The 14,026-nt window shown below is 40.7% G+C and overlaps 1 protein-coding gene across 1 annotated transcript in view; it reads left to right on the top strand.

Moving 5' to 3' along the window:
- Nucleotides 1-14,026, top strand: part of B3GLCT (beta 3-glucosyltransferase) — a 100,193-nt gene that overhangs the window by 65,669 nt on the left and 20,498 nt on the right. Inside the window, exons 7-10 of the mRNA XM_054973064.1 lie at nucleotides 1,432-1,568; nucleotides 3,734-3,797; nucleotides 6,675-6,806; nucleotides 7,955-8,024. Coding sequence (XP_054829039.1) covers nucleotides 1,432-1,568; nucleotides 3,734-3,797; nucleotides 6,675-6,806; nucleotides 7,955-8,024 — 403 coding nt within the window. The remainder of the gene's footprint in view (nucleotides 1-1,431; nucleotides 1,569-3,733; nucleotides 3,798-6,674; nucleotides 6,807-7,954; nucleotides 8,025-14,026) is intronic.

Here is a 14,026-nt window from a genome sequence, read left to right as displayed (position 1 = left end):
ATTTGCACTTATTTCATGTCACTTACATAGTAAACACCAAAGTAGATCATTCTTCTTTATTCATAGTAGCTTAATTAAAAAAAATCAGTGTGTTGCTGAAGTGTAATCATAATGTAGAAATAAGTATCAAGTCCTAGAATAACTTTTCCTTTTGCCACTTTATTCTCTTGACAACTACAAAATCTATTTTTAAAGTTGATCACTCATAGGGCAGTGTTTTTGATGAAATATTTACTGATGAGTGGAAGGATAGACCCAGGATTTGAAGTGTCTCCTGTTCTGGATTAGGGATGGGCACAAACCGGAAAAACCCTGAACCATGCGGTTCATGGTTCGTCACATTTCACGAACCACGAACTTTCATGAACCTGCCCTGGTTCACGAATCGGTTCGTTTTGGTTCGTGGAAATGTGACTTCCAGGCCAGCAGAAGGCCACTTTCCAGGTCAGCAGAATGTCTGCAGGAAGTCCATCCCCTGTTGCCTAGGAAACTGATTGATTGGTGCCAGGCTGTCTGCAGTGACGAACCAAATGAACCAGCCTAAATTTTGTGGTGGTTCATGCTGAATTTTGGTTCATATTTCGGTTCATGCCTATCTCTATTCTGGATGGTGTTGCATTCCCCGAAGGAGTAGGTCTATAACTTAGGGGTGCTGCTGGACCCAGGTCTATAGCTAGAAAAGCAAGTGGTGGTGGTGACCAGTAGTGCCTTTGATGGTACATGCCTTGGTAACATCTAGATTAGCTTGCTGTGAAGTGCTGTACATGTGGCTGCCCTTGAAAAGTAGTCAGAAACCTTAGTTGGTACAGAATACTGCAACCAGGATGTTAACTGGGGTGGGTCATAGGACACATATCACTCCACTCTTGGTCCTTCTACAGAGGCTTCCAGTTTGTTTCTGGACTCAATTTAAAATGCTGGTATTAACATTGGGCTGTATGGCTTGGGACCAGCATACCTTAAGGACCTTCTACTCCTCTACAAACATACCCAACCACTGTGGTCAACTACTGAGGCTTGCCTCAGGTACTGCCTCTCCTTTCTGAAGTTAGATGGGTGACAACCTGAGAGAGAGAGCCAAGGATATTTAACTGTGAAGACTTTTTTGTTTAATTTGGAATTCCCTGAATTGCCCTCTCCTTCCTGCCTTATGTTTTAACTGCTGTCTCTGTGTCATATATGTATTTTAGTTCTGATTTTAATTGGTTGTATGATGTATTTTAAGAATGCTTTGTTTTAATTGTTAGATACCTTGGTGGCCCTGAGATGCCTTGGTGGCCCTGATTGGGCAGAAAGGCAGGGTATAAATTTGTAAATAAATAAAAGGTCAGAGATGTTTCTCTGAAAAATGTACATGTGGAATACGATGTTTGAAGTTCTAGGTTTGTTACAATTGAAAATATATTCAACAGTGTCTTTCTTCTCTCACAGGAATTTTTTTTAGGCAAAGCATTACATGATGATGAATCTACAATTATTCACCATTATGCCTTTGCTGAAAACCCTACCATTTTTAAATTTCCAGATTTTGCTGCTGGCTGGGCACTCAGTATGCCGCTAGTAAATAAGTAAGAATTCAGCTTTGCGTTTGTTTCTAAATTGGTTACTAACAATTGATATTTTGAAGTGTTTTTGGAAGGGTAAAACATTACTGAGTATTAAGCATCTCTTTTTGTGGGTATGCATGCAAATAAATTCTTTGATATGCAAAAGAGTTTTTAAATCTAAAGTTAAGTAACTGTAAGCACCTATAAAAACTCTTCTTTCTTGCCCAAAGTATAACACTAGGGAATTATAGTAAGTCATATTAATAAGCAATTAAAGTTCATACATGCGCATGATAGAAAATAGGTATTTGCATATATCTTTGGTAAAATTAATATTCAGTCAAATTTAGGTCACAGCTTAATTCTTTTTAGGATTTTGTAGTGAGATATCTACATAAATGAAGAATATTTAAATGTTACAGAATGAAAACAGTAAATAGTTGAATAAGAACCAGTGAAGCCTTTGCACATTTAGAAGCAAAGTATCTTGGAAAATGTGAATATGCTGAAGAACTTCTGAAGACTTTTGTCTTCCTTCTCCTTTGACTGAAAATACTGATTATATGAAACTAATGAATATCTTTTATATTGCCAACTCATTGCTAAATATTTCCCCCCATTTTATAAAGGCAACTAGAGGTGTCATCCTAAGCAGAGATGGCAATGTAAGTTTTCAGTTAACCATTTTTCTGTTTGCGTGGTTATTGCCTTTGGATGCATAGGCAGGCATATTGTAGTCTTCTTCTAATAGGTCCTAATTTATAAAATTTGTGGCTTGTTTTCCATTAATACGTTCAAGACAACTAACAAAAAGTGGTTGCGGCAAGGATAGTTTATGGAGAGCTTTCCTGGGGCAGTGCAGGAAAATTGAGCTGCCACTCTTAGCTCCAGGGCTGGCTCAGCTCATTTCTCACTGCAAACAGTGATAGCATAGCACAGAAAGAGGTGGCGCCTCCCCACCAGTGGCACAGATGGGAGCACTGGCTCCTTTGCACTCCCACAGGCTCCTGGTGGCAGTCACATGACAGAAGAGAGTGTGTGTCTCTACAGACCATTGGAATGGGATGAGCTGGGAGATGGCAGAAGATGCAACCACACTTGTTGTACCCTTCCTTGTGATACTTGCTGATTTGGTGCTCCAAGAAACTAATTGGGTCAGCTTGGCAGTGCTAAAGAAGGAAAGAGACAGTATTGTACTGGCAGCAAAGGACTGAAGAAAATAGAGGAATGGGAAGTTCAGAAGAAAAAGATAGGATTGGATCAGAGCAACTAGTGGGTAAAGAGATGATAAAGAATTGTTTAAAGAACTGAAAAAGGCAGCAGAACACAACATCACAAAATACACTGCAGATGTCACCCCAAATATGTTTGACAGACAGACAAACTGTGTGATCTCCCAGCCTGTTCAGATTCTGCTGAAGAGCCATGAATTCCTGCTGAATGGGTTTGCATTGGGGGTTTTTTTGCGAAAAAGTGTATGCACAAAGGTACTGTTGTATCAAATTGATGGACATCCATCAGTATGGACATCTTAGATGAACACTGAATGGAAGGATTTTATTAAAACACAGTGCTTATATATAACTGACTTTCATGACTTGTGACTGATCAACTTTTCTGTTGAAACAATTTCTTGCTGAGTGGAATAGTCATGCCACAATGATGGGAGGAGTATAACTCAATCAGGCTGTGTGAGTGTGCATGTGCAAAAAGCTGATGGGGTTGTACAGCATGGTTAGGAAGGAATAATATGAAGCAGTGTGCCAAACAGCTATGAAAAGGTTGACGAACAGTTGAACTGATCATCGAAAAATCAGCTACCTGTTTGCAACTAGAGAATAGGAATTCAGCTGAACTGGCAGGTATTCAAGCATCCCTCATAAATCCTACCTGCTCTAATTTTTCAGAAGTAACTGAATATTTAAAAGGTGAACTGGGGAAGAAGCACAAGTTCAAAATCATATTCTTTGTTCTAATATTGCTCATGGTATGCAGCAGTTTTATAGATAAGAATAATACCTTAAAAATCTTGAAACATACTTTTAAATTGTACCTTGCCTTTTAGGATATGACTGCAAATCATTTGTGTGCTAGATAATGGTTTTGCTAGTAAAAAAAATCTCTGTTTTGTGTTCATATAGAACATTGTTACTATAGGAAATCTTTTTATTATCTTTACTCCCCAGGCTTGCAAAGAGGCTGAAAAATGAACCTTTAAAGTCAGATTTTACAATAGATTTGAAATATGAGGTAAGTCTTACTCTATTTCTGTGGCACTTCTGGTTGTTTACCTACTCTTGCTCTGCAAAAGAGAAGGAAGTTATATATGTACATTTTTATTCTTCCTTTTTTATTGTTTGTACATAAAGATTCTATTACTAACATTTAATAAAGTACTGGAAATCTGTGCCAGGATCCTAAGAACTTCTTAGCCTTCTGGAAGGGGCTTTAGTAATGCAGTAGCACCTGCCCCCCCATTCCTTCCCCCCCCCCCCGCTAACCAGCTAAACTCTGTGCCATATATTGCAGCCTATTTGTGAAACTCTGCTCAAATTCAAAGAGAGTTCGTCCCATAAACTAGAAGGAGGAGGTTGTTGTTTGAGGAAAAATAAGCCCAAAGCTTTCTTGAACGTGTCAGACTAGTTGAGAGGTTCAACTTTCAGTGAGATATAAGGAAATGTGAACATACAAAATGTGCATAGAAGCATTATCCTAAGACATAAAAGACAAACAGTGTTGCTGGCAACTCACTTCTTATCCCCGCGCATGCACAGAACATGGGGATAAGATGTGTGTAGGGGCAAAACTGTTTGCCTCCCCACCGCCTCCTGGGGCCTCCAGAGGCCAAGTGCAGCTGCGGGAAGGCCCAGCACCATGGCAGATAATTGCATCTTTCATTTATGAACAAAATGTGTAATGAAATGCAATGCATAAAACTAATGAAGTTCTCTGAATTAGCAAACTGGTTCAATACTCTCCTGCAGAGTACTGAAGCCTTGCAGGAGCCCTGGTGCGTGTGTGGAGCATTCACATGAACTCAGTGTTCACTTCATTGGGGATGCATTTAGGAATGATGTTTAGTTGTGTTAATGCTTCAGGCTTCATTCCTAATGTCTCAGGAGCTTCACCATTTTTTCAGTACACTGATTCAAACTGAATTGCACACTAAAACAGAAGGGGCAGGAGAGACTCACTCTCATTCACCGGTGGTGTATCTTAATTGCCAAGATAACTATATGATAGCTAGATGCAACTTTACTAACAGTTCACAATGGGCTTAGAGTGGAGTATCTCTGCTTAGGATCTCACTATTAGACAATGATCTTTTGGGTACTAAAAACAAAGTCTAAAATTTGAACTTTTTAAACCTCTCTCCCGCAAAAACTGGGGCATGAATTCTGCATCAAAACAGCATTGAAAAAGGATAGATCTTGGACACTGGGAGTTCTGCTTTAACAACTTCATCTTGGTGGAAGGGATACTTGTATCATTAACTAGGGATATTTATTTTTGAAAATTGGACTGAGCCACAGACATTTAGGTCGTCTTTCAAATAGAACTGGGTCAGGGGAGAGATCTCCTAGTGGCAGTTTGGAGTCTGTCTGTGTTGCTGAATGGAAACTGTTTATTAGTAATGATACATCTTGTTAAAGGCTACCATCTTTTTTCCAATTCTTGTGACTGTTTACTGTAATGCTAGACATTATTGAAAGTGAAGAGAATTTTGATTTGCTCCTCTGACATCAAAAAAGCATTGGATGCCCCAGGTCATAGTTTCATTCCTGCCTCGCTTAATGACATTCAGTGTGCTGCTGTGCCTGTCCAGATGGAATACAATCCATTTTTGGTGCATTTTGTTACAACCCAACTTTCAAGTCTATCAATTCTTTATTTTCCAAAACACGCCGAGTCTACTGTTGTTGACATTACAATTCATCTTTTCAGGATTTGGTTTAATACATGGTCTTCAGTAGGAATCCTAAACTGCCTCATTCCCATATCTTAACAAGCCATAAGCTTTGGAACCATTACACTACTTTTCACAGTTGAAAGGAATAATCTGTGGGGCAGCACTGACAATAAAATGTTATCAAGCAGCTGTCCAGTCTTTAAAATGTTCCACTGGTAAAAACTAGGACTTGCAACCCTGAGTCATAAGATTTTACAAACTGGTATCATTAAAGCATTTTTGAGCCTTTGGAATTCTGCCACAGTGTGGTGGGCGAAACCACAGAATGGCTGTAATGGGAAACAGAGCCAACCACAAAATTTCAGGGAATGATGTTATGCATAACTCAAATAGTCAATATTTCAGGCAGAAGCTCTGTTTAACAGGATGCCTTTTTAAATTAACATATTATTTTAAACCCTTGTGCTGTGGTCTCAGCTGCTGCCAGAGCAGTGTTTTTAAAAATCTGGACAGCCAATCAGATCTCTAATGGCTATTCAAAGCCCTGCTGGACAAAAGGCCCATGGCCCCCGTCCCACTTTCTAAAAACACTTGGCAGGTGCCTGGAAAGGTGTCGGCAGGTGCCATGGTGCCCATAGTTATCACATTAGGGACCCCTCTATGAAAGCATACAATAGACAAAATAGCTGGGGTCTTAAAATATACTTCTTCTAAATGTCTTTATTACTGTTTGTTGATTCCCCCCCCCCCAATCTATACAGGAACTAGTTGTTCAAGTATTAAAAGTAGCTACAGGGTAGAATTTACCATGTGTTTATACAGCTGCATGAACATTTACTAACCTTCCTCAGCCATCTGTTCCTGTCATCCTTAACTAAACTTATTTTCAGTTTGTGTTGTCTTGTATTCCATTTGGGCATAAATCATTGTTGCTGAACATATTTGCAATCTCATGAGACATCATCTACAATAGCTAAATTTAGAGGTATGTGAGAAGATACACTGATGACTTTGTAGTGAGGAGAGCTAGTAGCTGATTGATAATACACCACCTGCCTGCATGGATGGAATTATTAGCATAATCTCCAGCTCAAAATTCAAGATTTCTTTTGTTCTGAGCACAGTTAGTCCATCTCTTATCTAATACATATGCTTTTTGTGCTGCATAGTATGAAAAGATTTCAGTGCTAATTGATATTTACTGTACCTTTTAAAAGATTGCACTATATATCTGGGGAAAAGGCAATGGACCACATCTGACTCCAGTGCCTGAGTTCTGTACAGAAGACTTTGACCCTTCCAAGACTGCTCATTGTGCCACTACATTCGCTAATTTCCTCCCACTTTGTGTAAGCATTTCTAGATTTTTTCCCTCTAAGATTTATAGGACAAATAAGAGACCTATTCAAAACCACTTTAATATGTTTAATTGTTTAAACAGTTGAAATTTCTGCATTTTCAAATGGAGACAGAAAAGGTAGAATGTGATAGAGAAATTATTTTCTTTGAGGTACAGAACGAATATGTGAAGTTTGTACTTTTATTTAGGTTCTAATGTTGTCATGGTTACTGTCATGTTAACCAGACTAGACATGGTGGGAATAGCTATCTTCATTTATTCATGATTATGTTGCACCACATATAAAGTGTGTGTATGTGGATGGTGGAAGTTTTAACATAAGAAGGTGAACTGGTAAGGAAAATAGACCCCTCCCGTCCCAACCTTCTACCTAGCTACTCATTTGCTTCAGGCACTTTTCTTCCAGCCTGACTCCAATAATGGAAATGAGCTAGACTGGAAGAAAAGTGCCTGAAGCAATGGAACATACTTTTATTGTTTTCGAAACAAGCCTATTCTACTTCCTTTGGAAAATGGTAGAGTGTGTTTTCTAGCTAATGGAAGAGAAATTCCTTCTAATAATTATTTCCTGTGTATTCCTCCACCACAAGATACTTTATTAAATTTAAACTACAGAATGAAATGTTAATTGCCTGCATACAGCTATGAAACTGGGTTAAAAGTATGTACATTGCTTGAGCCAAAGGAATGCTGTGTGTGACACACCAGTGCCTACTAAGAACCTAACTCTGAAACAAGGGTGTGAGTCAATCAAGAGCAGAGGCCCTTCTGTGTCTCAGTGGTTTCAAGTGTGGTAGTTGAGCACATGCTGTCTTCCCATGGAGTCTGACAGTTACTTTTCTTTAGCTGCATCAGATCCTAAATACTCATATTGCAGCAATTTGTAATTTCCTCTTGTTCATTAGCTTCCTTAATCAGTTGCATCTGGCTTCAACCAGAATTGCAATCACAATTTTAGTGAAAATATGATGCCAGGCAAGACTGATTCAGTTTAAGTTACTGAATTCGAAAGATTAAAAAATCTTGCTATACTGTCTTCCTTCATTTGTGTATAGAACTGTAGTGTGAAGTCTTTTTGCTTGTTCACATGATACAAACTTTAATAGAAACAAGACATTGATGGGGTTTTAATTTTAGGGTGATCCTGTGAAGAAAACAGATATCTTTGTTGCTGTAAAGACATGCAGAAAATTCCATGGAGACAGAAGTAAGTTCTAGATTTAAGGGTATTTTTATATAATTTCTTCAGTTTCTGATAATCTTGAATGAAAGAAGGGTTGGGCATTTTTTGTTTTTCACATCTTGTTAATTTTTTTATGTTGCAAACAGCAAGTGAGAAGTGGGTGGAAAGTAGCTGGATTATTTTCATTTAAAGTCAATGAAGGCCTTCAAAACTGAATGTTTTTAAAAATTGACCTATAGATGCCAAAATAGTCCCGTTCCCAAAAGCAATGCTTATTTGCTCTCAGCTATTTTTGTGACCTATTTTGATGTTTTGCATTCTTGACAGTGAGGAAATGTTCTCTTTTTAAGGAGCTAATAAGTCAGGTACTTGGTCTTTTGAACTGTGAAAATAAAGAGGTCAAACAAATCATTTGCTAGAATACTGATGCTGGAGATGGAATTTCAGTTTTGTTTCTGTTCTGAAAAAGGCTCATATTTCAAATCTTATGTAGGAAGAACATTCCTTATTTTTAAGGCAATTTTTATGTCCATAGTCCTATTCAGGTTACATGAGACTCCTTAATTCTGATAAATGAAAAGCAGAATCAAGTGATTACCATCTCCTAAGAGTATTTAGCAGGCTTGTGTAAATACTTGAATACCTATCAAAGAAGTTCACTCCAAACTATTCCCTCTCCAGAGAATCACCTTCTCCTGTTGCCGTCTTCAACAAGTGCCTGTGACAGTAGACCCAGGCGGAAAATTATCTTAGAATGTTGGGTTAGTGTTCAGCTCTAAAATCTATAACACCACAATAACTTCATTGGGCAGCATAAAAGCAAGTCCCCTACTCCAGTCTCTACCAGTGAGAAAATGACTAGAAATCTTGTATATTGGTTAAAGTGGGATAAAGGGTAGGGGGAGATGCAGTACTGGAATAACAACAGGGCAGATAAGGGGAAGGGTCAGCAGACAGAAGGCATTTGTTCTTATCACCAGGGTGATGCATGTGACTATATCAACATCCTGCTTGGCTGTAATAGCTTGCTTTTAAATGCTAAGTCAGTTACAGGCAACACAGCAGCCATCCAGGATTGAATTCTGGATGAGAAGGCTGACCTGGCATGTATCACTGGCAGGGGGAGTGGGAGGGATTACATCTTCCAACTCTGTCTCCCCCCCCCCCCAGGTTACTTAGTGATGCATCACCATAGGCCTGGCAGGTGGAGAGAAAGTGCTGATGTACTCTTGTCAGAATTCCATCCCCCAGACTTGATGCCCTGTCCAGAACTTTGCCAGTTTGGGGAGTGTGTCTCTAGTGCTGGGAATGCAAGACAGGATTGGGATTCTGTTGGTGTACCACCCACCCCATTGCCTAGCCATCTCCTGCTTGAGCTTGTGGAGGTGGTGTTGAAGACTCCTAGGCTAGTTGTCTTAGGGGACTTCAGAATCCATGCTGAGGCTATCCTGTTGGGATTGGTTCAGGATTTCATGGTCTCCAGGATAACCATGTGCCTGTCTCAGGCAATAACAGGCTTTACCCACTGTGCAGATCACATGTTTGAGCTGGTGTTCTGTTCTGAGCAAGAAGGAGGAGATACGAAGATAGGGGGATTGAAGACGGTCCTCTTGTCATAGATATATCACTACTCCCTGAGTTTTAAAGGGATACCAAACCTCTGCAGTGGTGGGAGATTGATTAAGATTATCCGCTCCCACAGCCTGATGGATCTGACTGGTTTTAAGATGGCATTAGGGGATTTTCCTGCTGATACGGTTGACACTTCTTTCAGTGTCCTGGGGGACCTATGGAATGAGAAAATGACCCAGGTAATTGACATGATTGTTTCTAAGTGCCTTGTCTCAGGTCTAAGAGCCCAAACAGCCCCTTGAGTTATTGAGGGGCAGCAGATGATGAAAAGACAAGGGAGCTGGCTAGAGCAACAGTGGAGAAAGCCTCAGGATGAATCCAACAAGGAACAGGCTTGAGCTCATTTTACATCCTACTTCATAGCAGTGATGGTTACGAAGAAACAATATTTCTCCACCACCATTATATTCACACAGTGAATTCTTCCAAGTGGTCAGGGGTCTATTGAGTTCCAGCCTATAGGAGGAGGTGGTCTGCTCCATATCCTTCTGCAATCGTTTTGCTAAGTGCTTTATGGATAAAATCTCCCACAACTGTTCCAGCTTGGACTCCACATGAACTCTGACAGGATCCGATGGTCCCAGGATGCCTGTTTGTTCAGCTGTGTGGGATACCTTTCAGCTAGGCCAGTCTGGAAGTGTGGACAGGATTCTTGGAAGTTTGATATCTACCACCTGCTTGTACAACCCTTGCCCCTCCTGGCTGCTTAAATCTGCTGGGGAGGAGTGGCAGCTGGAGACTGGGTCTGGGAGACAGTAAATGCCTCCTAAGAGAGGAGTGGTCGCCCCTGCCTAAAGCAGGCAGTGGTGCATCTACTCCTAAAGAAACCTAGTTTGGACCCAGGAGAACTGAATAACTACCACTCAATCTTGAACATATACAATTTGTGAGCAAGGTGATTGAACAAATGATGGCTGGGAAATTTCAGGGATTCCTGCATGAAACAGATTGGCTCCATTCCAGTCTGCTTTCTAGCTGATTATGGGACTGAAGCAGCCTTGGTTGCCCTGGTGGATGATCTGTGCTGGGATATGGACAGAGAGGGTGTGACCCTGTTAATTCTATTGCCTTTCTCAGCTGTTTTTGATATCATTGATCATGGCATCCTTCTGGGGGGACCACCTTTGGGGGTTGGGACTGGGAGATGCTGTACTGTGGTAGTTTTGGTCTTACCTCAAAGGCAGGTTTCAGAATGTGGTGCTGGGGAACTTCTGTTTCACAATATGACTTCTGGTTTTCCAGGATCTGCAAGGCTCTATCTTGTTCCTCATGCTTTTCAACATCTACATAAAATCACTATGAGAGGTCATCCGGAGATTTGGGTTGAGTTGCCACCAGTATGCAGATGACTTTCAGCTGTATCGTATGCCTACAGTAGATCCCAGGGGAGGCTGTAGAAACCATGAACAGGTGCCTGGAAGCAGTTTTGGGATGGATGAGGGCTGACAAGCTGAAACCTAATCCCAATAAAGCAGAAGTGCTTCTGGTGGCAGAAAGGCTTGACCCAGAAAGGGGATATCTCCTGTAATGGATGAGGTTGCACTCCCTCTAAAGGAGCAGGTTTGTAGCTTCGGGCCGGGGGGGGGGGGCGGCTGCTAGATCCAGGCTTCCTGGTGGATAAACAGATGGGAGAAGTGGATGGGGATGGCTTTCACCACCTCTGGCTGGTGAGTCAGCTGCAGCCCTTCCTGGGAGGAAAAGACCTTGCCATTGTGGTGCATGCCCGGTAACATCTAGATTAACGTATGTTTTAGAGGAGAATAAAAGAATCATGGGGTCATATACTTTCTCACCATCCTCCTCTCCCTTCTTGTGATGACTTTCATTTTCCTTTATAGCACTTATAATAATAACAACAACATTCTATTTATATACCTCCCTTCAGGACAACTTAATGCCCACTTAGAGTGGCTTACAAAGTGTGTTGTTATTATCCTCGCGACAATCTCTCTGTGAGGTGGGTGGGGCTGAGAGAGCTCCGAGAAGCTGTGTCTGACCCAAGGTCACCCAGCTGGCTTCAAGTGGAGGAGTGGGGAATCAAACCTGGATCTCCAGATTAGTGACCTGCTGCTCTTAACCACTATACCAAACTGGCTCTCAGTTTGTACCGGTAGGAAAAAAATGAAATCCTGCCCTCGAATCATAGCTGACATTGGCGACCCCTGGTGGGATTTTCATGGCAAGAGATTAACAGAGGTGGTTTGCCATTGCCTGCCTCTGCAACCCTGGTCTTTGGAGGTCTCCCATCCAATTACTAACCGAGGCTGAGTCTGCTAAGCTTCTGAGATCTGACGAGATCAGGGTTGCCTGGGCTATCCAGGTCAGGACCCTTGTACTTGTGGACAAGAGGGTAAAAGTTCACTTTTTGATTATGCCTTGGAGGATAGTCTAAAAGAAGCTAGAGATATTTAATACTGAAGTCCCTGGCATGTTCATTATTTTTCAAAATAGTTCTTTTGTGCATTAATAGCTTCAAATTACCATTCCTCGTGCAAAACTATAACAAATTTTCCCTAATGATTCTTGGAAAATATCCAGTGACACTCTATTCATAGGTGAACACGTTTTTATTTCACATTCATGTATGGAAGTTTAACATAACACATTTCTGATCAGCATTGTGTTATGAAGCCTATCTGGGTAAAAATTAAAGATTTAATTATAGCAAGAGTTAGCTGGGGTTGAAGAGTGGCTTTGTCCAAGCTTTTGGACCAGATGGCATTTGTTACTGATGGCAGCTGTCTAAAACTTGAAGAATTTCCCTTTCACCATATTTGTTTTGTTGCTCATGCATCCCTTAGATGTCACACTGACTACTTCAGTAGCCTGCAAGGCAAATGAATTCAGCCGTGTCTTACGCTGAAGGATATCAGCCTTCAGCTTTTTCTCTGCTTTAAAATATATTTATCTCATTTCCTTATTAACTTTCTTCTACAGATGAATTATAGAGTTGGCAACTGATCTTCAGAAATTAAGTTTGCTGTTCCTTGGGTGGGAAGAAGGAAGGGAAAAGGGATTCCAGCGGTATGGGTACCTGTAAATCTCCAGTTTAAAAAATAATCCAGAGGAGCTTTTTACAAAGCAAGAGGAATAGAGATTGTAAAGCCATAGAAGGCATCTCTTTTACCTTTCCAATGGCATACTGCAAAAATGTACTGATGTGGGAAACCAGAGCCAGGGATTTGAGTCTCACCAAACAACATTCTCATCAGAACAACAGAAGGAGGAGTCAGGAGTCGGACTAGAAAATACACACCCTGTACTGCAGTTCATTCCTCCCAACTACACTGTCAATTGGGCATTAGAAAAACTGCATAAATCAAGAGAAATTTGGGATGCTCATTGGCCCAGTATATAGGATTGCTGGAAAGACAGCAGTGAAAGTCCTGATGCAAAAGAACAAAACAAATTTAAGGGGAGAAGCTTTGGCTGTGGTAGAGTGTCTGCTTTGTATTCAGATTCAATCTCCTGAGAAAAGGTGATGTTAAAAAACTTCTGCCTGAGACCCTGAGCAAACTGCTGCCCATCAGAGTAGACAACACTGACCTTGATAGACCAGTGGTCTGATTCAGTATATGCGTTCAGGACTGAGAGATTCAAGCCCTGGGAGAAGTCCAACAAACAGACATCATTATCAGTATCATCTTATATTCTAATGCCAAGTGGAAAAGATCTGGGAATATTTAAATCTGGAGATTGGAGCCATGAGCAGACAAGACAGATCTTCCTACACACTTGAAAAATGCCCCAGGGTTGCAGAAACATCTGAAAACTAACAAAATTACCTTGAGGGGGGTTAAACAACCCCAAAATGATAACAGTAGCACCTGTAACTTTAACCAGATGCCCTCAGTGGCTGTTGCTAGATAACCATAACAGCTTAGCCAGGCTTGGTTTCTGTTAGTAAAAGACAAGGGGCAGGGTCTTTTCTGGGGCTATTTTGGCGTTGGGGGAGGACTCATTGGGACCAGACCCAGATGCAACCACCAGAGGACTTGATACCACATGACTTGCACGCTATAAGGAGATAGAAGGTGAGAAGGTATGAAGATATAGTAGGATGATGCTTTGGAATGGTAATTGCCAGAGTGCCGGTAGGAAGTTTTGGGCTTGGATGCAGTGATAAAAGAATTAGAGAGGAAGCACACACAGAGAAAGAGGTAGAGATATTAAATCCTACTTTGCCTGATTCTGTTGTCCTGGAGTTAGAATGCCCAGTGGAGGACAGTCTGAAGGAGAAACAACCTGTTTTGTGGCTAAAATTCCAGTCCTTATATATCTAACATTCCCTTTGTTTTAATTAATTCTGTGATAATTTCATATTAAATTATCTGCTAGTTTCCTAGTTCAAAGAAAATCATTTCCTTGCTTAATGTTTGCTTTTGGTAATAGCT

This window comes from Eublepharis macularius, chromosome 3 (genome assembly GCF_028583425.1).
Source record: "Eublepharis macularius isolate TG4126 chromosome 3, MPM_Emac_v1.0, whole genome shotgun sequence".
Lineage (NCBI taxonomy): Eukaryota > Metazoa > Chordata > Lepidosauria > Squamata > Eublepharidae > Eublepharis > Eublepharis macularius.
Note: the sequence above shows the minus strand (reverse complement) of the source record. Positions and strands in the feature narration are given on the sequence as shown.